The sequence below is a fragment of the Phragmites australis genome, chromosome 3 (assembly GCF_958298935.1).
Source record: "Phragmites australis chromosome 3, lpPhrAust1.1, whole genome shotgun sequence".
NCBI classification, from domain to species: domain Eukaryota; kingdom Viridiplantae; phylum Streptophyta; class Magnoliopsida; order Poales; family Poaceae; genus Phragmites; species Phragmites australis.
This window is the reverse complement of record NC_084923.1, coordinates 21,035,702-21,061,241: the sequence shown is the minus strand read 5'-3', so window position 1 is coordinate 21,061,241 and position 25,540 is coordinate 21,035,702. Positions and strand designations below refer to the sequence as shown.

At 41.1% G+C, this 25,540-nt stretch overlaps 2 protein-coding genes across 2 annotated transcripts; one reads left to right on the top strand and one right to left on the bottom strand.

Moving 5' to 3' along the window:
- The first annotated feature begins 12,368 nt into the window (after positions 1 to 12,368).
- LOC133912606 (co-chaperone protein p23-1-like) lies at positions 12,369 to 14,858 on the top strand. Its single transcript, XM_062355439.1, has 6 exons — positions 12,369 to 12,545; positions 13,057 to 13,240; positions 13,326 to 13,485; positions 13,578 to 13,606; positions 13,684 to 13,762; positions 14,578 to 14,858. The coding sequence occupies exons 1-6, from the start codon at positions 12,541 to 12,543 to the stop codon at positions 14,652 to 14,654; spliced, it is 534 nt and encodes a 177-aa protein (XP_062211423.1). The 5' UTR covers positions 12,369 to 12,540; the 3' UTR covers positions 14,655 to 14,858.
- Positions 14,859 to 16,405: 1,547 nt separating this feature from the next.
- LOC133912605 (probable F-actin-capping protein subunit beta) lies at positions 16,406 to 19,551 on the bottom strand. The gene is made up of 8 exons (XM_062355437.1): positions 19,245 to 19,551; positions 18,629 to 18,699; positions 18,078 to 18,191; positions 17,817 to 17,899; positions 17,665 to 17,726; positions 17,437 to 17,556; positions 16,785 to 16,880; positions 16,406 to 16,676 (listed from the first exon to the last, which is right to left on the bottom strand). The coding sequence occupies exons 1-8, from the start codon at positions 19,371 to 19,373 to the stop codon at positions 16,593 to 16,595; spliced, it is 759 nt and encodes a 252-aa protein (XP_062211421.1). The 5' UTR covers positions 19,374 to 19,551; the 3' UTR covers positions 16,406 to 16,592.
- Between the last annotated feature and the right edge of the window lie 5,989 nt (positions 19,552 to 25,540).

Sequence of the window (25,540 nt, the reverse complement as noted above, 5' to 3'; positions counted from 1 at the left end):
GTGGCATCGACTACTGGAGGAGGTGGTGGATGTGGTAGGTTGAGAGGACTAAAGAGGATGATTTTAAGGGAATTGAGCAGTGAATTGGTGGTTTGGAACTTGAAGGAAATCACCTAGGTGGTGGTAGCGGCATGGAAGATTGACGAGGATGCGACGATGAAGTCTCGGGGATGTGCCATCGCTAGGCAACCTTAGCAGGGGAGTGGACTGCGGAGTGGGGAAACTGGGGTTAGGGATAGTGTGATGTAGGGAGGAAGCGGGTGAGCTGGTGGCATACCGCTTTTATGTCTAGGTGGATTGACATTATTAGTAGCGGACAACTGTACACTCTTGGCCGGCGTAGGTTGTTGGGTTTGGAACATGAATGCCACGACCATATTTTAGTCTTTCTCAATTAAACTATTAAATATCATATACACATGATAAATTTTAAAATTACATACAATGTCGAAAGGTGAAAGTGAATTACATGCCTAATTTTTCTATTGTATTATTTCCATTAGATTACAAGAGTGTCTAGATCATCCCCAAAGTGGAGCTGAATTCTTTTTTAAAAAATTAAAAAGTAGTAACTATGTCAAATAATTTGTAAATGTAGGTTGGAAGGAGCGTCTGGCCGTGGACACCGTCTCTAGAGGAGTCCTTCCTAGTTTTATAATTCTTTTCTGATGTTTACTATTTTAAAATTCCAGCATTATTCATTTTTTTATTTTCCATCAATTTTCCCGGTTCACCAATCAGCCACTACAAAAATCTTTTCATCCGGTTGCAAAAACTTATCCTTTTATGCCACGTTAGCTCCGTTAATTTCTAACATCAAAATCTTTTCAATGTTCGAAGGTAGAAGAAAATAAAAGGAAAAAAAACAATGGCAACCATGCCTTTTCACACCTCTATTATGGGTTGACAAGTCAACAATAGCGTATAAGGGTAAGAATCTGCAACTTAATGGGATAGAGGGGATAAGTTGTTTCACGAGGCAGATACAGGATTTGGAGAATTTGCGTTGGAAGATAAAGGGTTTGGATAACTTGCAATTGCATGAAATTATTTATCTCTTACTATATTGTTTTTTAGCCAGAACCCCAACTTGAGCTTAGTCCCAAGGCAAGGGCTTGCCTTCCAAGCTCAACTTAAGATCACTCGAGTTGGGCCCAAGATAATAAAGAAATTTTGGAGGAACTCCAAAGAATCCATCGAGCATGTTTTTAGTATAATTTTTGGAGCATTTTTAACTTGAGACCTCTACACATAGTAATGTCTTTCTTTCACTCTCACTCTATCTCATCTCTTCATATTGTTTTCTTTTCCTGTGTTCTGTCTAAACAATCGTGTCTGCAATTTCTCTATATGTTCTGATTTTTCATCTTGTACTTGTATTCCTACTTATTTTTGCTATTTTTGTGTTTGAAGCACCGAGAACGGTGACTACAGAGGATGAATAGGCATCTTAGAAATTTCTTGCGAAATAGTAATCTACTTCTTGTTTACCTAATGCTCCTAAAAACACATTAACGTAAGCATAAACTTTAGAGAGATAAAGCAAAAAAGAAAGTTTCAAGGCAACATTACTCTACAGATAGAATATAAATCATAGACTCTATTCAAGACTATTCCAGGTATCTTTGAGCACAAAAGCTTGAAACTTAAACGAAGAACAAAACAAAAAGACAGTCATCGAAAGAAGCAACTCTCCAAGTTGATAGTCTAGAGACAAGGGTCTTCATGATCCTCTCAAATACATAAGTGTATGAACGTTTATGTCTCTAGCAACAAGAACAACTTTCCAATGTTGAAAAAACATAGCTCAAAAGCAAAAACGAGAATCAACAAGAAAATCACCATCGAAACAAAAACTTGCAAACTTGCAAGGAACCAATAGAGAGATACTAGAAGGAGAGGAATTTAGGCATATGCAAAAACATAAACTTCATTACTTAAGGAGATCAGTCCTATTTTAAATGGATTATAAGGATTTTTCTCTCAAAAACTCTCACCTATTACATAAGCTAAGCACTCATATTTTTCTCCTCTAAATCACTAGCATTAGATTCTCAAATGGGTGACACAAGTGGCTCAAGTGGCTGGTTCAAACTCTTCTATAACCCTATTTCTCTATTTATAAGACTAGAAAATTTGACCCTTAAGTTTCCTATCTTTTTACCAAAATACACCTCTCTTATAGTAGACACCTACCTACCACAAAGGGTATTTTGGTCTATTTCTTACTCTGTCCATCGAACGGTCGCGACGCCTTCACGACTTAGCTTCGTCTCGACGCAAGCTTTGCGATGGTGTCACATATTTCTCCAATCCTCTCACGATTTTAAGACCCAACCGTGAAACTCTCTGCACGCTTCTCATAATGTGACTCACCACTTGCTTACACCTTAAGCAAGTGCTATGATGTCGACATGTGTACTCCATCTTACGATCCTAACCGCTGACAAGTCTTTCTCGCTCATGATCCCTCAGGCCGCCTTGTCACTTACATTAGCACCCCTTTCGCTTGATTTTGTTAACATGTCGTATCCATCCTCCATTTCATGTTTTGCTTGACCTCCACGTATACAGCAAGGATCACCCTTAACTCCACCCGACCTCCATGATCATCCAGCACGAAGCACCCGCTTATCCCCGATTACCCTCCGTCAACCACCAAGTTGCATCCGTCAACTGCATACTATAAAACAAGCAAACACATTTCTCCAACTCCAACTCTAATTAGTCCATAATAAAAAAAAAACTCAAACTAAGCTCAAGCAATCCAAAACTCGACAAACCAAATCGACAACCTTGTCAATCACTCGTTACATATAAACCAATGCATATTTCAACTTGGTTTCTCAATGTCCCCCTTGATGAGTGCATTGACAACACCTCAAAGCACAAAGATTTTTGTTTGAAAAAGATAGGCTAATCCAAGTGACCAAAAACTCAAGAAAAAAATGTTACTTGGCATAAGAAATGTTGCATAAGGCCTAAAAGAGGCAAAGACAATCCAAAAACCTCAAAAGAGCAATAACAACTCAAAAATATATAATCAAATGCTCCCACTTGATGAATGCACATTTTACATTTATGCAAGATTTTTCTTTGATTTGGTGCAAAATTTTCATTTCTCCTCTTTTTCATTCATTTCTCCCTCTTTGGCAATGTAAACATTAAGGACAAAACATTAGACAATGCATGAACATGCACTCCTAATGAGTTTTCACAAGTATACTACAAAGCATTTTCAAAAGCTAGAAACGTCAAAAAGCAATGAAAAGTAGAAGATGGAGCTCACAAATATACAAAAGCTCAAAAAGAAATAGTGACACAAAAATATGAAGCTGCACAAGCTAAACCCGAAGAATTAGTTGGGCATTTAATTTCACATAGTCGAATCATATTCAAAGTGACCACCACATAAGCATCCACTCGTACCGAGGCAATACAATCATTAAGAATTAGCCAACTTTAATCTCAAACTAGGCAAACAAACATTCATGATAGCAAACTTTGCAAACGCTCACATATAAAACTAAGATTTAGTTAGATCAAGTGATTTAAAATAAAATTGAGCAATTAGGCATATTTCTTTCATTTTTATCCTCAAGTTGCCTCTTATTCAAGTAAAGTGTCACGTGACTGGGTACGACAAATACCTTGAGACTTCAAGATAACCGTATTGGATAACATTTTAGCACAAAATACTTGATTTTATAATATTATTCATGTTTTCACAAAGAATCAAGTTTTCAAATGATCAAGTCAAGTAGTGTCTTTACAACACAAGAAACACATGTTCTCCAAGGCTCTATCATGAGCTAAACATTTGACAAAGACAAAAAATATAGTGCAATGTTCTTCAATCCACTGACTTGAACCAAGAAACCTAGAGCAAGATATTCATCAAATTAGCATTAACACAAACATTGACTGAGCCAAAACAATTACGAACATGGTGATAAGAATATAGCATTTCATAGTCGATTCATAAAATTGTCAAATTTAATCTTAAGAAAAGCTAGCTTGTTTGAAATATTTCATGTTAAAGCATAAGGAGAAGCCTAAGATTAAATGCTTCCTCTGCACAACTACTCAACTCAGCCCAAATTCAAGTCTAACAATCGAAAATACTAAAGACATACAAGTCAAAGTTCAACTACTATGATTATCTTACATCATACGATGCAATATAAATGCAACAAAAGTAAGATAAAGTATATACGAAGACAACTTCCCCTCACACAATGCTATAGGGATGGCATACACCAAGCTCTCCCCTCAAATAGGCAAATCTATTAGCATCTAGAGGCTTGGTGAAGATGTCATCTAGCTGGTATTGGATATCAATATATTTCAAATATATATCCCCTTTCTTATTGTGGTCTCTCAAAAAGTGAAATCTCACATCTATGTGTTTGGTTCTAGAGTGTTAGATTGAATTATTGGCTAAGCTTATGGCACTGGTGTTGTCATACCAAAGTGGCATACTCCTGAAATCTAACCTAAAGTCACTCAAGGTAGCAACTATCTATAAAATATGTGAGCAACATCTAGCGACAGCTACATATTCAGCTTCAACATTAGATTACGCAACGCTAGACTGCTTACAAGAAGATCAACACACAAGAGAAGTACCCCAAAAAACGACACGTACCAAAATTACTCCTCCTATCAATTCTACATCCAGCAAAATCCGCATTGAAAAAACCTCAAAGAGAAAGCGAAGAGGAAGCAGAAAACCAGAGTCTATACTCAAGAGTGTGCTTGAGATACCTCAGAATGCGTTTCACCCCTTGGCGGTGAGACATCCTAGGTGAATCTTAGAAGCACGCGCAAAGGCAGATGGTGAAGTGGATGTTCGGTCTTGTCGTCGTCAGGTACAGGAGGGAGCCAATCATGCTCTGAACTCCCGCTGGTCCACCACGTCGCCATTTTCATTTGGATCAAGCACAGTTGAGATAGCCATCGGTGAGGGTTTCACGTCACTCATGTCGAACTTCTTCAGCAACTCCTTGGTGTACTTCGTCTGATGGATGAATGTACTCTGCTTGCACTGCTTGATTTGAAGTTCAAAGAAGAAGTTAAGATCTCCCATCATCGACATCCTAAACTCTCTTCTCATAGTTTCTACAAACTTGGCCACAAGTGTATGAGAAGAGCCATAAAAAATGATATTATCCATGTAAATCTAAATAAGTAGAAAATCTTTGTCATGCATGAGAGTGAATAAAGTTTTATCAACCGATCCCATGACATACTCATGCTCTAACAAGAAAGACCTAAGCCTATCATACCAAGCCCTAGATGCTTGCTTAAGCCCATACAAAACTTTCTGAAGCTTGTATACTCTACGTAGGTATTTAGTGTGTTCAAAGCCTAAGGGTTGCTTTACATAGACCTCTTCCTGTATGAAACCATTTAAGAGTGCACTCTTGAAATCCTGGGATGCCCAAAAACAATAAGGATCCTAATGGCTTCTAACCTAGCTATAAGTGCAAAGATCTCTTCAAAGTCTATTCCCTCTATTTGAGTGAAACCCCGAGCCACTAGTCTAGCATTGTTTCTCACTATAGATCCATCATCCCCCTGTTTATTTTTAAAAATCTACTTTGTGCCTATGGTGTGAACATTATGGGGTGGCTCTATAAGGACCTAAACTTGGTTTCTCTCCAAATTTTCAAGCCCTTCATGCATGACATTGACCCAATTTGAATCCAATAAAGTATGTCTAACATCATATGGCTCAAAAGAAACAACGAATGTAGAATTAGTAAAATGAGCATGGTGAGTGAATTTGGACCAGTTACCCTCTCATCGAGATCGTCGATTATCATGTGTGGAGGGTGTTGTCACTGAATGTGTTGAGGAGCATCATGCATTGAGAGAACCTATCCCTCAAACACAGCTGGTGCAGGCTCAAAAGCAACTGAAGTGAAAGTAAAGGCTACAAGACCATCTGCTGGAGTAGAAGAATCAAGAGTCAGCTCTGGAGTAGGTGTGACCTAGGAAAGTAGTAGATCATCCTCGTCGTCACCAAGAGCTGTAAGGTTGCTATCTACAAAGATGCTCTCATTTATCTCCTAATCACCTGCACACTCAAAGATAGAACTAGCACAGGGGATTGATTCATCAAAAGTCACATCACAAGGTTTCATGATAGTGTTAGTGTCAAGACTGTAAACCTTGTAAGCATGACTATAAAGATAATATCCCTAGAAAATACCATCGGAAGAACGCGATTCGAATTTATCAAGATTTCCACTCTTTAGGATGAAGTAGCGACAACCAAAAACTCTTAAATATGGAATATTTGGCTTCCTCCCAAAGCGCAACTCATAAGAAGTGAAATTCAAGATCGAGCGCAAGAAAATTCGATTTGAGATGTAACACGCTGTGCTAATGGCCTCAACCTAAAACTTACTAGGAGTTCTATGCTCATTGAGCATCATCCTAGCCATCTCCATCGAAGTTATGTTCTTTCTTTCAACTACGCCATTCTGCTGAGGAATGCGTAGAGTAGAAAATAATTGCTGAATATCATGTTCAATGTAGAAAGTATCAAAGAGATAGTTTTTGAACTCGGTGCCTTATCACTGCGAATTACTTTCAATGCACCCGCGAGTTCTTTGAACAATTTCAAAGCTAAGCTCCGAAAGTGTGAGAACACTTCATCCTTGCTTACAAGAAAGAAGACCCAAGAGTAACGAGAGTAATCATCGATAATAACAAGTACATATCACTTCTCATCTACCAAACAAACCCGGGAAGGACCAACAATGTCCATATGGAGAAGTTCTCCTGGTTGTTCAGTCATCACCAGATTGACTGGTGGGTGAGGAGCGGCAACTATCTTGCCATACCGAAATACGCACAAACAAGGTTCTTCTCAAACTTGAGTTTGGACAATACTCGGATCAAGCCTAGTGCACTCAAACAAGTAAGCAAATTAAAGCTCATGTGCCCTAATCTCCTATGCCACATCCAAAGCTCAGAAAAAGTTTGGGCAATTAAACACCGAGAAAACTAGAAGACTCAGAAAAATCAGCTCCAAAAACTCTCCCAACTCGAGAAATCTTGCAAATTAAAACGATAAAAGAATCAAGAACTCAAGAAGTATCAGGCTTGAAGCACACTTCCCAATCCTCATCAGGCGACTGAGATACATAAAGCAAGTTGTATCCCAGATGCTCAACTAAAGCCACATCTTTGAGAGTGAAACTCTCATTTACCTTTATCGTTCCTTTGGCCTTCACTCTACCTTTCCAATCATCCCTGAATGTGATGTACTCGTGATGCTTTGTTGGGGTGAGGCTGGAGAACCATGATGAATCTTCGGTTATGTGACGCGAACAACCGAAGTCGATGAGCCACTTGTTCTCTAGGCCTCCGCCTGCCATATACATATGAAAAGAATAGAAGGTGGATGGCTCAGTACTAGGGTTAGTCAAAATAACATCAACACGTAGAAATAGTAGGTGCATACAACTTAACACCAACACGCTAGGGGCGAGTACTATGATGAGAAAAATGTGGTGTGCCTAAATGCTGGGACTTAAAGCCTCTTACATGTGGATCAAAATCATATGAGTTATGGTAAAATCCACGCCGGGCAACGCCTCTAGAGGAGAACTGAAGAGTGTCAGAAACTCGTGAGCGAGAGTGAGGAAAAGGCTCATGTACACCAAAAGAGGGACGGTATGTGTCCTAGGTACCCCACTCCCACTCACGCTACTCATCTCTCCTACGGCGAAAGCAAAATCCAACTAGGTGGTCCTCTCTCTGATAATAAGTGCACACATATTGTCTCTCAGGGATAAGTCTAGGTTCTATCATGTGGGTTTTCTTCTTAGGCTGAGAAGCTTACTTAGGATGTGTCTTTGGAAGCACTCTCTTCTTGATTTGTGGTATGGGCTTGTCTTTTCTGGCATAGGCTATGCAGCATTGATCTTGGCTTTCTCAGACTCTAGGGTAGTGGGTGCGGTGAAAATAGTCTTGCCAAGACCGGTGTAAGCAACTCTCTCAAAGGCCAAACCTAAAGCTAACCTAGCCCTAGCGTCACACATCTTGGTCTTGGTCAAGATCAAATCCATTTTACACTTACCTTCTAAGCACTTCTCTACAAGAGAAAGTAGGTACCCATTCTCAGCCATGAGCTTTTTAACTTGCCCTCTAACCTAGCTGAGCTTGTCCTTAAAGATCATGCAGGTGGGACACTTTGGCTGCACATCTATAGAACTCTCAACACTCCCTAATCTAGACTCTAGCTCATTTATGCGCTTGTCTTTCACATCAGCATTTTTTGAGAGCAAAGGGGTAATCCTTGCAAGCGTCTAAGAGAATAGGTCTAGACTCCTCCTCAGGGAGTTTCTTCTCGGTAGTCTCAAACCAATTGGTGACTTGAGCATACACAGTTTGAAGCTCGATAAGCTCACTCATGACAACCAAGCAACTCTCATAATCCTCATCCTCAATCTTAGACCTAGACCTAAGCAACTCAAGCTCAGAAGAAACATACTCATAATTAGGTCTAAGATCTTTCAACTCACGCATGACTTTCTTAAGTAACATATCCTAGCTAACAAGAGCATCATTCAAGGTATCGACTTGGATGAAAAGCTAGTCGTAGGAAGATAGTACATCAGAGGGATCAAGCTTGGGGTCACTATCATTGTTGTCGATCACCATGAAGCAGAGACCGGTAAAGTCCTTGGCCTTTTTCTTGTTCTTCACTTGTGGTCCCTCCTCCTCCGAGCTCTCCTCCTCACTTGAAGAGGTGTCGATGTCGCTAAAATCCCCCACGAACGCTGTAGAAGCTGCTTTGGTTGCCTTCTTGGCCATCTTGGCGCAGTTCTTTTTGAAGAAAGGATTTTTTTGTTCTTCTTCTTGTGCTTGTCAGAGTCGTAGTCGTGGTTCTCCCTCTTCTTCACTTGAAGTGAGTGGTATCACCATACTCAAAACAAGCACGTGAGCCCCCTCTCCTCCAGTCTCTTCTGTTGTTGTAGAAACAGGTGAACTTCTTCAAAATGAGAGCAAGGTCCTCATCATCAAGTGCATTCATCTGCTCCTTTATGATAGAAACTAAGGAAGACAAAACAAAACCACTCGATGAAGTGTTAGCACAAGCATAGCTAGCTCCAGCCTAATTGCCACCATTAGGTTCAGAAATCAAAGCCATGTTCTGAGACAAGGGGTTTCGGAGGCCTATCCAAGCCACCTTGGCTATCTCGATAGACTTGAGCTTACTGAAGAGTTAATCATAAGTTAATGTGTTGTAACTTGGTGACTCTTTAATGCTCGAGAGCTTCACTTCTCATATGCTACGATCGAGAGCATAGAGAAGCTTGATCGCCCTTCAATGATCAGAGTAGGGCAAAACACCAATGAATCTAAGGTTGCTTACAATTCCATCAAAATAAGCAAACATATCATCCAGAGACTCACCAGACCCTTGCACAAATATTTGATATTCTTGATTGTATGTGCTTTGACGTCTAGTCTTAATCTGATTAGTGCCTTCATAAAAAACACTCAGAGTAGTCCAGATCTCCCGGACAGTACGAAGGTGCTGGACCCTGTCAAACTCATTCTGACTCAGGTTTGTGAACAAAATATTTCTGACCTTGTTGTTGGCCTTTTCTATTCGATTTGAACCTAAGTCGTGCGAGTGACAGGGACTACATAGTTGGAATCAACTATTTTTCATATTGCACTTCCTTGGCTTAGAAGATAAACCTTCATGTGTACTTTCAGTACGAAAAATCTTGACCATCGAACAAATGAATCTTCTCACTTATCTTCATATCGCCTACAGATCACAAAGCCAGTTGAGGTTAGCAAGTGATCAAACCGGCTTTGATATCAATTGTAGGATCAAAAACGACAACTAGAGGGAGTGAATAGACGCCTTACAAATTTCTTACGAAATATATGATCTACTTCTTGTTCATCCAACGCTCCTGAAAACGTACAAACGAAAATATAAACTTTAGAGAGATAAAGCAAGAAAGAAAGTTCTAAGGAAACATGACTCTACAGATGGAATATGAACTATAGGCTCTATTTAAGGCCATTTCATGTGTCTTTAAGCACAAAAGTTTAAAACTTGAATGAACAACAAAGCAAAAAGATAGTCACCGAAAGAAGTAACTCTCAAAGTTAATGGTCTAGAGACAAGGTGATTCAAGACCCTCTCAAATATATGAGTATATAGATGTTTATGCCTCTAACAACAACAAGAATAACTTTTCAAAAGGTTGAAAAATCATAACTCAAAGTTAAACGAAAATCAACAAGAAAATCACAATCGAAAAAGGAAAACTTGCAAACTTGTAAGGAAACCAATAGAGAGATCAGGAGGAGAATTAAAGTATATGCAAACACATAAACTTTATTACTCAAGAAGTAGCTCTACTTTAGATGGATTACAAGGATTTTTCTCTCAAAACTCTCACATATTACATAGATTAACCACTCATCTTCATATCCTCTAAAATTCTAGCACTAGACTCCCAAATGGGTGGCACAAGAGGCTCAAGTGGCTAGTTCAAACTCTCCTATAGTCATACTCCTCTATTTATAGGCCTAGTAAGTTTGACCCCTAAGTTTTTTAGCTTGTTACCAAAATACTCCTCTCTTATAGTACACTCCTACCTATCACTAAGAGTATTTTGGTCAATTTCTTGCTCCTCCATCGAACGACCATGGCGCTTTCACGACTTAGCTTTGCCTTGACGCAAGCTTCACGATGGTGCCACATATTCCTCCAATCATCCCACGGTTTTGAGACCCAACCGTGAAACCCTTTGCGCACTTCTTAAAGTGTGACTTGCCACTTACTTACACCTTAAGCAAGCGCTCTGATGCCGACATATGTACTCCGTCTTACAATTCTGACCGCCGACAAATCTCTCCCCTCCCGATCCCTCGGGCCACCTTGTCACTTGCACCGACATCCCTTTCATTTACCTTTGTTAATACATCGTCTTCATCCTCCATTTCAAACTTTGCTTGACCTCCACATGTACAGCTAAGATCACCCTTGACTCCGTCCGACCTCTTTAATCGTCTAGCACCAAGCACTAGCTTAGCTTCGATCACCCGCCATCGGCCGCCAAGTTACATCCGTTACCTGCACACCATAACACAAGACAACACATTTATTTAACTCTAATTCTAGTTAGTCTATGATCAAAATACTCAAATCAAAGTCAAATAATCTAAAACTCGACAAACCAAATCGCAATATTATTAATCACTCATCGTTTATAAACAAATATACATGTCAACTTAGTTTTACAGTGTTCTCATGTTCCTACATTCTAAAGAAACTCTGAAACGCTTAGCCCATGGACCTGCAATATAGAACAATTCTTTGATTCAAAGGAGGTCTTGATATCTTGCTTTTATATATACGAGACTAACTTCCAAGTCATATCACTCAAATTTTGTGCATCCCAACATTTTTGAACTTGTGCTCGTGGAGACAGCAAGGATCAACGAATTTCAAAGAAAATAGGATGGACGCAAATTTGACAGATAAGGAAACAAACTACATGAGAGAAAAACTGCAAAACTCCTTATTTAGTGTAGGTACAATAGTTGCCTAGTAGACCGTTTTATGTATTGGCGCATAAGATTTTAGTAATACGAAAGAGAAAGTGGTGAGAGAAAAAAGCTGTTATCTCACGAAACAATAGCCTCATAAGTTAAAAATTGAAGTTACAAGACTACTTTGGCACCATTTTATAATTTACCATAGTCATGCAACTGATAGCTTTCATTTAGTACATGCACAAATTAAGGACTTGTAAAATTTAATACTCTCTTGTTAAAAAATGTAATATATGTTTTGTTTCAAAAAGTTAAACTTTATAAGATTTAATGATAATTAGTTAAATTATATGCAGATTTAGTATATAAATTTTATTTAATAGATTTATATTTTAAAATAATTTTAATATAATATTGATTTTATAGCAATTGATAACGTATTATAAAGATAAATTAACAATTAAAATTTACTTTTGATTATTTTTCAAAACAAAATACATGTTACGTCCTTGAACCGATGAAGTAAGAGACAACTGAAAAAACAATTTATTATAGATGTTCGTATCAAATTGTCTCAAAATTACATGGCGATGAATGCGACCTTTAAGACAGCACATTTGTGCTGCAAATCTGTTGGGAGAAGAGATTATCTGTAACTCAAACGGGGAGATACCTAGTGCAGTTCCAAGACATGGAAAAAATGAAGAAAAGGAACAAAAATCCAAGTGGCTCGGGACCCGGAAGGAAATGGAAGCCTCTAGAGTCTTTCGGAAGCAGCAGACGCACTCGCACCACCCGCGGTTTTACGACTTTGCCCCCGTCGCCTTCTCCTCTCTCCCAGTCTGCCGCCTCTTCTTATACCCTCCTCCTCCTCACCCACCCCTACCCGCGTCCTTCACCCCATCGGCGGTCTCCCCGGAGTTGTCTAAACCCCAATCGCCCCCAAATCTCCAACGCAGCTAACAAGCCTCGCACCGGAGTCTCCGAGGAGGAAGCATGAGGTAGTAGCTCGTTGCAAATTCTCGCGATCTTTGGATGCTCGCTACGTAGTTCTTGATTCGTATGCCTGGATGGCGTTGCTTGCTGCTGCCGTGAGTTGCAGTGTTTGTTAGGTGTGATTGGCTGGGAGAAATTTAGCCTGCCGGTTTTCTTCAAGGCTTTCTCCTAGCTGTTGGGGAAAAATAGTCCCGGAAACACGGATGTCTCGGAGAAAGTTTGTTGCTGACTTGTTGTTTAGCATGGACGCGTTGGAATTCTTAGTCGTCTGATAGATACGGTGTGCAAATATGCATTTCGCTATGTTTGCTGTAATCCTAGGTTATGTGCTTAATACTACCTGAGTGATTAAGGGTGAATTATGTGATGATTGTGTCAATAACCTTCAAATTGCTGGTATTTAGGAATCGGAATATTCTGTGATACAATCTCTGGTTCTGTATTATCTGCTTAGAGGCTGAAATGATTGCCTTGAGTATGGTTTTGAGCATATTCTTGGACTTACTATATTTGCAGTCGCCACCCGATCACTAAGTGGGCTCAGAGGTCCGACAAGGTGTTCTTGACGATCGAGCTGCCAGACGCCAATGATGTGAAGTTGAGCTTGAAGCCTGAGGGCCATTTCAACTTCTCGGCAAAGGGCGCCGATGACTTGCCTTACGAGCTTGACCTTGAGCTGTTTGATGCTGTGAATGTGGAGGTAGGTGTAATTGTTGACAGGCTGTTTCGTCTTCATGATTTACTACTATTCTAGATGCTAATTGCATCGGTCTTGCTGTTTGCAGGAGAGCAAGGCGGCCGTTGCCCCAAGGACCATATGCTACCTTATCAAGAAAGCTGAGAGCAAGTGGTGGCCGAGGCTGATGAAGGAGGAGGGCAAGCCACCTGTTTTCTTGAAGGTTGACTGGGACAAATGGCAGGATGAGGATGATGAGGATGTCGGATGTAAGTCTTTCAGTTTTGGTTGAATTTGTTTTGGTTCTCATAGAACTATCTAGTTTAGCTCGAAGTGACAAGATATTCATGACATGTTACAGTTAATGACATTGGTGATATGGACTTTTCGGTAAGTGTCTAGTGAAAGCTTTCTTTGGTGATAGAGAAAATGGGAGGAAAGGTTCTTATGGTACTCTGTGTTTGCAGAAACTGGGCATGGGAGGTGCTGATGATGATGATATTGAGGATGATGATGAAGATGATGTGGTTGAAAGCGCTAACAAAGGTACACCACTCTCGTCATTTCAATGATTTAGTTTGGGACGAAGCCTGTTCCTGATACTTTAAGACCGTCACAGGTTAGCATTACCACCTCAAATGCGCAACGGGACATTCTAATGTGTGCTGATTCAAATGTTCGATTTGCCTGCTAATCCTGTTAACAGTTTAGCTGTAGTTGTATTCTGAATCTTTCAAAGAAGCCTATGAGCTCAATACCTATCCTTTTAGTCCTTCAGTTGTCTGGTGTAGTATGTTTTTGCTAAATTTTCCAAGCAGGGTCGGAATTGTTGTAGTTAGTACATGATTCTCTCCGTGTAACATCAACAATGTCCCGCTTGGAAAATTTAGCAAAGACAACATTAGATGGTTTATCCTGAGCAAAGTCATGCGAACAAAGACAACACTAGAAGTTTACTTTTCTTTGCTTGTTATTTTCATGCTTGGCTGCTAAATTTTTTTGACAATGATATCCTTAGATGGGCTGACATCTGTTTTGGACGGTTCCACATTTGGAGCTGCCAGAAACAGTCATTTTGCCGCGTATAGATTCTTGAGCAGGGCTGTGCCAGTCGTAAGTGTTGATTTCTACACAGTGCTGTATAGTCTAAGTCTTGGTCTAAGCGGTCAAGTGTTGATTTGTATACATTGTCCTGAATCTTAGTCCAAGATTGTTTTGCCTTGACGACCATTTCAGCATTGAATCGCTCCATACATCTGTGTAAATGGTTTATCCTTGTGAAATCTGGGGGACAATTCATTTTCATTTCATGACTGGAAGGCATTACTGAACTGATTTTATTTTACGGAAATAAAATGCAGATGAAGAAGGCAGCAAGGCAGAGGAGAGCAAGGGGGAGGAAGCTCCAGCAGCAGCTGCAGAGGAAGGGAAGCCATGAAAAGCCTTTTTACTTTGCTCAACACCATCGATGACTGCCCACGGTCTCTAGCTAGATGCTCCCTTGGGTTTTTTTTATGTAAAATCGGAGAATGGATCGCTCACTGCCTATGAAGTAAAGAAAAACAATCATGTTGTTGTAGTATTTGGCTAAACCTTGTGAACGACTGGTCTTAATATTTTGGTCAAAGCTTATTTGCATCCACCATAGAAGATCCTCTGATTTTGTGTTCGCCTGCGTCATGTTGTTAACATAGCAGTTCAATTTAGGGAATCCTGAGCTACAAGACTCGATTTTGCACTTTTTTTTATGCCTGAGCTACAAGACTCGATATGGCAGAGGAGAGCTGTAGTACCTGAGCACTGCACTTATCGTCTCGATGAGTACGTGTATCCTCGATTACTGTTGTTTTTATTTTATAATATACGACTTTTGTGATGAGGAGCGTCTTAGTCTTGTTATTTTGTCGGATCAAGTGCCAACTCTAGTAAGAGCGTGTAAGAGCTAAAAAGGCTACAAATCTTTTTCCGTAAAATACATGCTTGTTCAATCTATCACATCATGGTGGCATGTCCTAAAGGTGGGAGGCAAATTATATGAGACCAGGTCTCACAGAAAGACTCTCATCTCTGTATGATACGTGTTATCTTCTTCTCTCACATATGTTTAATCAGACCGTTGGATCCAGAACGAACGGCGTGGATCAGGTCTCACGAAGGTCTTTCTGCAGAGGATCTCATATAATTTTCTTCCCTAAAGGTAGCGTTTGGATAGCCTTTGAATTTAGGATAGGGATATGATATGGGATATAAAGAGGTGGGTTTAGGCTAGAGATATGACATTTCAGTCCATTTCTTTTGTTTGGTCTGGTATTGGGTTTAGATCTGGGATACAGATTTTATGACAAAAATGCCCCTCACAAAATTAAAGAGAAATTATTAGTGCTAGTTAGTTAACATCAACACAACAGAAATAGCTTGATGTTCAAATGATCCTTTTCGTTCCTCCTCCCTTAATTGAAGCTGCAAGTTGCAGTAACGAGTGAAAAAGAAAAAAAAAAGAAAGAAGGAAAGCAATAGTCAAAGAAGGAAGCGGAAAACATTGATCCAATAAAATGGATCTCTCGGGGAGCTTGGAATCTCTCCCAGGGGTGGTCTCAAGGCACGAGCACTATCTCTCACATATGTTGACCGCTAAGCGCTGTAGTCCTTGAGCGTTTCAGGCGGTGGATGGCGAGCGCATTCAAGCAAACGAGCAAGCAATGTTGTAAGTGGCGGCGGGAAAGATGGTAGAAGAGGGAAGGCAGTCAGCAACGTGAGCAGGGAGTGCAACTGACTGCATATTTGGAGCACCCCTGCAGACGAGCGATGCACAGCGGCTCCAGACGGAGGGCAGATGATGTCCAAGCGTTGTATCCCTCTCTAAACCCACCTCCCCACCAGGATATAATGGCTAGGATATGAGACATCTGTATCCCTTTCCCCTACCCTCTTTGTATCCCTATCCCTAAATCCAAACATGAGTTAGATTATATCCCAGATCTCATATCCCATTCCCATCCCCTATTTCCCATCATCCAAACGCCACCTAACTTATAACCAAATTGTAAGACCACGAGAACATGAGGTCTTCATAATACGGAATGACAATAACAGGATGTTTGTTACTGCAGATGCACTTTGCGGTAACACAGAGTTGTGCAAATACAACTCTTGCTTCCGGGTAAATTTCTCCGATACAATACAGCTGACATGATTCGCTCAATCTTTCTCATTTAATCACAGATCGGTGGACAAGAAGGGGTCGTCGATTCAGATCCACAGACTATTAACTATTAAGTACATATGAAAACGAAGAATACAAACAGACTATGCCTAAGGAAATAATTGTCAAGACAACATATCTTCGTTTGTTAAATTGACGTCTCTATGCATTGGCTCAGCTGTCGGGTAGTCTCATGTTAAGTACTTCTGGTGGCGGCCGAAGAGTGCAAACCATTTCTCTGGTCTTCCCGAAATAAACCTGCCATCACAACAATATTAATCTTGGAGACTACTGAATTGCAAGTCATTGCAAATGATGTCGACAACTTTAGAAGCAAAGTTGTCATTATCAATGAGAAACTGTTACCTGGTCCAGTGAATTTCTCAACTTGCCCTCCATTTCTTCTATCATCTTCCCCATATTAACAAGATGCCCATCTGCCACAGCAAGAGTCATACTCATCTGCAAATAGAAACATATAGTTGTAGTATTAGCTTGTTCTGATTTTCTACAGCTCTGCAATGCTTCTACTCAAAGAAAAGTAGCCTGAGATAAATGAAACAGATTACAGCAAAATAGTTGCATCAATACAACAACAAAAAAGCATGTTAATCCTAAGCAAATTGAGGTAGGCTAAATAGCTCCAATATGTGAAAGTATTGCCTGTTTTGCCTAGTACATACTATCATGTTTCAATCTGCTTCCTAGCCTTAACTGAAACTGAAATTAACTTAGCAGCTAGTTTTTAAAAAAAATATAACTTAGCAGCTAATTTGTTTAAAGTATACCTTTGGTTTTCAATTCATAGCTACAAATGCGATTTTCCTTGATGGTCTATAATGTTTTGTGCACAAAGTCTGAGCTGTATTAAATAAACATCAATAATCGTGATTAAAGGGATGCCAGTTAGTTCTATCCCTCACATAGCAGTATAGCACCTTGATTAACTCAGCATGCCCTTGGACTGGAGACATTTAACACTACACGACTAAAGAGGGGAAGGGACAGGAGATATAACCTGCCGTCTAATCGACCCTGATAGGTTGAAAGTTCCAGAATGCTTGTTGTCTGTTGTCAATGATAGCATCACAGTGCTGTTCAAGCAGTAATGTGCTGCTCCTTCCTCCTCAGGACCAACCTATTGACGTCACACAAATATTCACCTGTTAAATCTAAACTTAACATAAAAGAAGTAGCAAGGAGAGAAACCAAGCCTAACAGTTGACAAAATGTAATCATGAGTCACCTGAATAACATGGATAGCATCCCATGAACCTATCTGCATGTACCCTCTTTTGCCTTGTCCATCTGTAACCGTGAAACAAAAATCCAGTAAACTGAAATTTACACTTTGTTTCTAGTTGAATAAACACGATCACATTGGGCATTCCTACGGACCTTTCTTTATTAAGAAGCACGCGATAAAGCCATCATCTTCATCCTCCCAAATGTACACAGATGAGATCCCACCTTCATAGTACCTAATTGTCAACAGAAGATTGAATAATTTGTTTTATATCCACATGATAGAATATCATCATTCATGTACTAAATTGAGGAACCATGCCAGATGCTACTATGAGTCATAGCCTTCTTTCATGCTACATTTACTGAGAATCACTGCATACAAGAGATAGTGAGATGAAATACAAATCTTACTGGTCACGATAGACAGAAAAGACTTCATTTGCCTCAATCTCAAGATTCCTCATCTCTTCAGAGGGAACTGTCCCATCTTCCAAAGGAGGCTCGTACTTGTTCGACCAAGGTGATCTGCAAGCCAACCTCACAATAAAAAAAGGTGAACTACAAAATGGACCCTCAATGGTTGAAGTTTGTCCAAATAAATCAGACTCATTAACGCATCTATGGATCTGTGCACCAATTTGCTTGATGTATACATTCATTGGATGACTAGGGATGTTTAGCAAGGTTAGGATTAGGCTAAAGGCGTCCTTAGAAAATGATGTAAAGATCTTATGTTGTAAGGCAGTGTTCATGTAGTGCAGTAACAGAAGACTATTTTAGTAGTATTTTTGCAATATGCACCAAAACGATGGTAGTCTAATCCTATTGCCATAATGCATCATTGACATTTGCCTTAGTTTTTCCAAAATTTTATTCATAAGATGGCTGCACCTTCAATTATTTGAATGCTTATGGAGAACATAAGTAAAAGGAAATCATGGGGGCATTGCTGAATTGCTGACCGGTAGGAGTCAGCGTCACGGTTATACTCGCATAGAATGTATTCCTTCATGCTCTCCTTATCCATCCATACCTGCAAAATTTACACCATTTTTCCTAGTGTATTAGTGAGAGACTGGAAGCAGGGAGAAATGAGACAAGAAAAGGGAACCGAAGAATCTAATAAACTGAACTCCTGAGAAATCCAACGCTTCCATTTAAAAAAAAAAAAGACTGACAAATACATTGTTCTAACGATTTGATTTGCTCGTGCCGAAGTTGCATAGATTCACCAAAGGTTTATTCGGTGGGCAGTATATCTTCAATTCGGTTCCATTGAACAGCGAGATCATATTGGGCTTTGATGCAACCGAATCTAAGAGAAGCAAGGGTGCATGGTTCAACTGAATTCCAGACAAGCAAAGGTGCACGCAAGGCGTGAACCAAAGGGGGGCAAGGCAAGAAATGCACATTTCTTGATAGGAATACAAGCAGCACGCCCGGCTGAGCATTCAATCCCATGAGCAATTAGAGACAAATATAAAAAAGAAAAGCAAATGCCCCGGCGCAGTTTAATCCCTACCCGAACCGAGGACCTAGAGGCCCGACCGGGACAGAGGGATGGCGGCGAGCGCGTACCTGGAGCGGGAGGTCGACCTGGGAGAGGAGGTCGAGGGAGTGGTCGGGGAGGAGGGACAGCAGCGCGTTGAGCGCCGTCTCCGTGCTCCGCGGCGGCATCCGCCGCATCAGATCCATGGCCGCCTCCATGCGTTTGCTGCCTGTATCTTTAAGAATCCCTCCTGTCTTCTGCCGCTGCTCCTCCGACTCCCCTGGTTTGGTTTCTTGGTCTTGTCCTAATTCAGTTCCTCGTCTCCATTTCTTCTTCTGTGGCTCTCTTCTTTTGATCTCCTCCTCTATGTGCCTTTTAGATTGCTCTTCCTTTTTGTGTGTGTGTATGTGTATGCGCACCAGGGTTCACAACGAGCGGTTAACGGCTCGGGTTTCGCTTAAGTTCAAATTTAAATGTCAAAAAATTCAAAAATTTAACGAAATTCGATCGGTTCCTACCGAATTCTATTGAATTACTGTGCGGTTACTACGGTTTTTATGGTAATTGCCGGGACTGGTTTTCGGAGATCAAACACATTTGTAAATCCTGACACGCACCGGGTGTTGATGCCGATCCTCAAACTGTAGTTCTCTGTATAAGCAGACCCATCAATCTTCCTTTTTTTTTGAACAAACAAACACATAACCATCCTTTCAACCATCAAAAATATTTTTGTGATATTATATTCTCCTGCTTATGGCTCGTTTGGCAGAGCTCCAGATTCTCTAAACGTTTCGATACTATATTCTTCCTGAAAACATTTTTCTGGTGAATCCTTCTCAATTTTCTGAAAATATTTGGCAGGGATTCTGGATTCAAATTCTTGAAGAAAAATGACCTGGAAGTGAATCGAAACGGGTGAAATGCCATTTTGGGTGATTCTCCTCGTAGTGTAAAAAATGAGAAAGTTTCAGGTGATTCAAGGTGAAACGTTTCATATTTTGGCGTGTTTGGCAGGGATTATGGAAAATCACCAGAGAATTTGAAACGTTTCTTACAACCAAACAGGACCTTAAATGCGAACATCAACTGTCCTACGGCCCTTCGTCAGCGAGTGTCTCTGCTATTAGCCTATCGTGTTGTCAGTGTCTCATGTAACTTCAGTGCATGTGAGCTTTTCGAGTTTTGAGCTAATAACTTTCAACTCGATTGATTCGAATTTATTATCGAATTCGAATTCCAAATTAAAATGTTCTACTTCCAATTAAATTTTTGATGAAGCTCTCTCAAATTCATGAACTCAACCGACAATGCCAAAGGTGACATAGGCATCGCAGAAGATGTATGGTTCCCTTATTCCGTATCAATGAGCTTTGCTTGCTCGCCCTTGGTGATAGGCGATGAGCGGAACGGCAATCCATGTATCCATATTGATAAAAAGAAGGTAAAGACAACAAAAGAAGGGTCATTTAATTTTTTGTCAACTAAAAAAATGTCTCTTCTCCTGAGTCACTAACACGTGATGTCGTCTTAGTCACTGACACATGGGTTAGGGTGGTAAAATTTTTACCACCCACCCCATAAGGGTGGTAAATCTTGGATTTCCCTCAAAAGGAGGGGGGAAATGGAAATGTGGCAGCCAGAATGATCTCAAAGCATGTTGGATGAGATCTAACGAGGGAGAGTGCGTTTGCGAGTTTATTGTCTCGTTGGCGTTTGCATGTTTTTATAAGATAGAAAAGGTGTGTTCTTTTTTTTTCGAAAATGAGGTAAGAGCTATGCCATTCATTAAAGGAGAAAGGAGTATTACATCACGATTGATACAAGTAATTTGACGGGGAACAACAACTAGAGAATGAAGATTAGGCAGAAACGGTTACAAAAGAAAAGAAAAATACCCAGGATAGATCTTTTTTAGAGTCTACACAAAACCAAATATCCTGGCGCCATACACGCTCCCAGCTTGGTCACGACATCATCATTTGCCACATAGGACACTTGACTCTGTTGAAGGCTTTTGTTTTGGAAAATTCTTCAGTTTCTCTCCTTCTAGATACTCAGCAGGTGTAGATAAAAATGGGTGTTAGCCACCTTCCGATCAGGCCCTAAGATGGACGCCATCGTCTCCTCCCACCAGGCGTCGACTGAGACATGGTCTCGCTGTAGCATTATTTTGAGTTCTTGTCAATACACTGCCACGAAAAACGAGTTTATGGGACTTGCATACATGAAGAATTTTTGTGTCCACAACGTTAAATAAATACGTTACAGACCTTAAAACTTCATCGATGAATTAAACGAGTTTATAGCAGATTTTCTAACCCGACGAGCCATTGCTATCCATTTATCATTATCAGCTGGCATATTGTACAGCACCAGCAGCATAAGTCCCGCACAGGCTGTTGAAGCTTTGATTTCTTACAACAAAGCAAACTAGTATGGAGTCCAGAAGATTTCCTCGTTTCATTTGCTGTCTAGGGGAAGAGAAGAACTCAAGGCTCATTAATCCCAAGACTCCAAACAAAGTACCAGTGCTGCCAACTAGGATTAGCCAACTACCACATGACACTGACCGATGCAAAATAAAGCTTGCAGCAAATTACCACAAGGGATGTCCTGGAAGCAAGGATGGCCAATTCCACTAGGGAAATCAAATGATTCTGCTTTAAGTTATGCATTCCTAGTAACAGAAGAAGGATGTTGCGTAGAAAGCAGTGCAAGTAACCTTGCATAGCTGCGTTGCTCGATACAAACCTAAATGATCCACCAAAGTTTGAGGCTGGAAATACAAAAGTCATTTTTTTAAAAAGAGAGAGAAAAGAATGGCATCCAGGACTTGCAACTTTTCTTTTATTTTTGCGACGGGACTTGCCACAATTTTGGTACAACAGCATGTGAGAACGAAATTTATATGATTTGTAGGCTATTTTACAACATATTCAGAATACAGTGCACTCATAATCTATTAGATACACAGCATGACACTTGCCCAAAAGTAGGCTGTGATCTATTTTAGCGTGTATCGTTCTATATTCTAATTGTTGAGGGCCTTCGAACGGTTACAATATCATCTATCATGAGACTCTCATTACTATAGAAGGAGTCAAAAGTAACGTCCTATCAGTATCAGTTCAATAAAAATCATGACAGAATATGCATTAGTGCCAGTCCTTAAACTCCCACGAGCGCACTATGGTGCAATCGCTAAGACATCAGTGCCAGTTTGTAACACGAACCGGTACTGATAGTCAGGTATCAGTGTCGGTTCGAACCACAACCATCACTGATACGAACGTATGCGAAATTTCTATTAAATGACATTTTGGCTCAGCTCACGTTCGTTCGGCTCAGCTCGCATCCTTTATCTCTTCGTCTCCTCCCTCCCTCCCTCCCTATCCACCTTCTCTCTTCCTCTCTCTCCCTCCCTCTGCCTCCGAAGAGCAATAGCCCACTCATCGAGCCCGTGCTCATTGAGAGTGCTAAGCTCTGCAAGCTCCCAGCCGCCACTCCGGCCTCCTCTCCCTCCCTCTCTCTCTCTCTCTCGAACTGGATCTCCTCATCTCTCTTGATTTGGCGGCACCGCCGTCCATCTTCTCCTCCTCCTCCTCTCTCTTCCTTACCTTTTTCCTTTCCTCCATAGCCACAAGCGGGCTCGGGTGATGGGCGGCTCGGGCACAGGACAAGGCGGAGGCCGGCCTTCGAGTGGCGTGCGACTCGGGCACAGGAGCAAGCGGAGGCCAGCCTCCGAGAGGTGCCTCCACGCGGCGTGCGGCTCGGGCACGGGCAGCTCAGGCGCAGGAGCGGGCAGAGGCTAGCCTCCGAGCTGTGTGTGACTCGGGCGCAGGAGCAGCGTGTGGCTTGGGCGCGTACTGGATCTCCCTCTTTGTATTCTTTCCATTCGATTTGATTGTGTTCTTGTGTTTGAGATGAGTATATGGATGAAATTGTGTTCTTGTGTACCGACAGAGATGAGTATTTGGATGACATGAGTATATGAATGAGATTGTATTCTTGTGTACCGGCAGAGATGCGTATATGGTGAGATTGTGTTCTTGTGTTCTTGTGTTTGAGATGAGTATATGGTCAGAGTTGGTGACAGTGGCGGCGGCGGAGTGGCGACAGGAGTGGCATCTGAGCTGGCTCTCCGAGCCAGTGTCACATCCCAAATTCCGTAATCACGTGATTAAGCTTAATCATGTGTCATTAGCATCATAATTAAATTCGAGGGAAATTATTGGGCACATTAGAATAATTCTTTTAAAATCATTTGGATAAGAGAAACAAAAATTGAGGGAGAAAAGAATAGAAATTGCATTAGAAATACCCATTTTCTCTAACATGTGGGCCCCACAAAGTGGCCCCACCATCACACCCACCAAATGGGGCAGCCCCACCTGCTCCCTCTCTCTCCTCCCTCACTCCCCACTCCCTCACTCAGCAGCTCAGCTACAGCAGCCCCTCTCATTCTCCCACTCAAGCTCCCTCTCCCTTTCTCCCAAAATCCGAGCTCAAGTGGAGGATTCAAGGTATGCATGCGGTACCATTGCATTCCCTAGATCATGATCTGCTCATCTATCCAATTCATTTTCATTTTCGTGGAGGAATCGAGTAGTTCTTGGAGTTCTTGGTGTTCTTGAGCTTTTTAGAGCAAAAATAGAGTTTTGGTCGAAAATGAGTTCTAGAGTCGTGTTGCTAGTTGATGAGTGAGTTCCAATACCCTTGGACTAACCCTAACATGTTCCCTTTAGACTTGAAAAAGATCACAACTCGAATCGACCAAAAATCCACTCGAGAGTAGCTTTTCTGGGCTGACTCAAATATTCCGGATTCACCCGGATACTCCGGGTTCAGCAGAAATTGTCTGTTGACTTGTGTTCAAAATCGGTTAGGGTTTAGAATGCGAGTTTGGTTTAGAATCTTTTGGATAGGGCATATGCACGTTTGTGTAGCATAGATTTATAAAGTGAGTCGAATCACCCAAGAGAAAAGTTGTGAGGAACCCAAGTCTGTATCACTCGGATAATCCGGTCAAACTCGGAGACTCCAGATAGTTGCGTTATCGAGTAACCGAGAGCTTCGTTTGGAGCCTCACTCGGAGTGTCCAGCACATCCCGAATAGTCCAGACCAATCCGGAGATTCCAGGTTAAGTTAGAGTAGTGGCTAACCGAGAGCCTTCCCCGAAGGATGGCTCGAAAACTCCGGAACCTGGATATTCCGGATTCACTCGGATACTCCGAGCCAGTCAAATAAAAAGGTAGTAACCGAATGCCTCTTCCGGAGGTTCACCCGGAGGGTCCGAACCCGGATACTCCAAACCAATCCGGATACTCCGGATGGCTGTTATTTTTCATATTTTATTTAGATCATTTAGAGTTGCATTGATTTGCATGTCTTATACTTCTAGCATATTGTTAAACATTGTGGCATACCTTGTTGCATTCATTCATGCTCATCATTGCACGCGTTCTTGTTTAGTGGGCAAGGAGCCGGAGCGTGCCATGGTTGCAGTTGAAGACGACTTCAATCTTCCAGATTTCTGCGAGTGTTGCATTGGTAATTATAGGCAGCCACCTGAGCAGCAAGTCAAGCAACAAAGCATATTGCACCTTTGTTCAATTAAATGAAGTCTAAAATTGATAAACTATGCTTATGTACGTTTCCATATGTCTACTCGAGATTGGGTACAAGTGGATAGATCCTATGTTGAATGTATTACTTCTACCTTGAAATGTTGTTTATCCTTTCCCTTGTAGCCTTGAGTATGTTGTTGATGTCTAGATTATAAGTTAAACGAAATACTTAGTAATGCATAGGTCACCGGTAGAAGTCAAGCGGTGAATTGTCTCATCGTTCGCGAGCATAGGCGTTATTTACTTCCGTAATGATATCAATGTTGGATATGAGATGATGATGATTGTATGAGTGGTGAGTATGAGACGAGACGTGAGTGGTGCTAGGAGGTGTTTATCTTGTCTGGATGTGGAGTTCCCCTGGGTAGGTTGGGAGATGAAACCGGACACCGTAGACCGCTTGCATCGTTTAAACACCGATCGTCGGTGTAGTCAGCTTTAGCACTTATCATACTCACCACATGCCGATCTAATGGTAAGGTGAGCTGAATACCTTTGTAGTTGTGGTCATTTGGGTCCTGAACATCGACGGTGTGAGCGGGCGGGCTTGTGGTGGTACTAGTTTGCTCCGAGAGTAGTTCTAGTACCGTCACGCTGAGCGATGCATGTTTCAAATGATCGGGGTTTATTGGGAAAGGTTGACATGAGTACCCTCTTGTATGGATTTGTGTGGTCATACAAGCCGTATGGTCATCAAGTCCTGTGGGTCCAGGATTATCCCTCTGCAGGGTGTAAAAATATTTTGAAATGCCGC

Excerpts from the sequence above, each read along its gene's own strand:
- LOC133912606 (XM_062355439.1), top strand. Across the intron at positions 13,241-13,325 it reads TTGATGCTGTGAATGTGGAG|GAGAGCAAGGCGGCCGTTGC; the intron begins GTAGGTGTAATT and ends TGCTGTTTGCAG. Across the intron at positions 13,607-13,683 it reads TTGGTGATATGGACTTTTCG|AAACTGGGCATGGGAGGTGC; the intron begins GTAAGTGTCTAG and ends CTGTGTTTGCAG.
- LOC133912605 (XM_062355437.1), bottom strand. The coding sequence starts at position 19,373 with ATGGAGGCGGCCATGGATCTGATGCGGCGGATGCCGCCGCGGAGCACG. Across the intron at positions 18,700-19,244 it reads AGGTCGACCTCCCGCTCCAG|GTATGGATGGATAAGGAGAG; the intron begins GTACGCGCTCGC and ends TAAATTTTGCAG. Across the intron at positions 17,557-17,664 it reads ATGCTATCCATGTTATTCAG|GTTGGTCCTGAGGAGGAAGG; the intron begins GTGACTCATGAT and ends TGACGTCAATAG.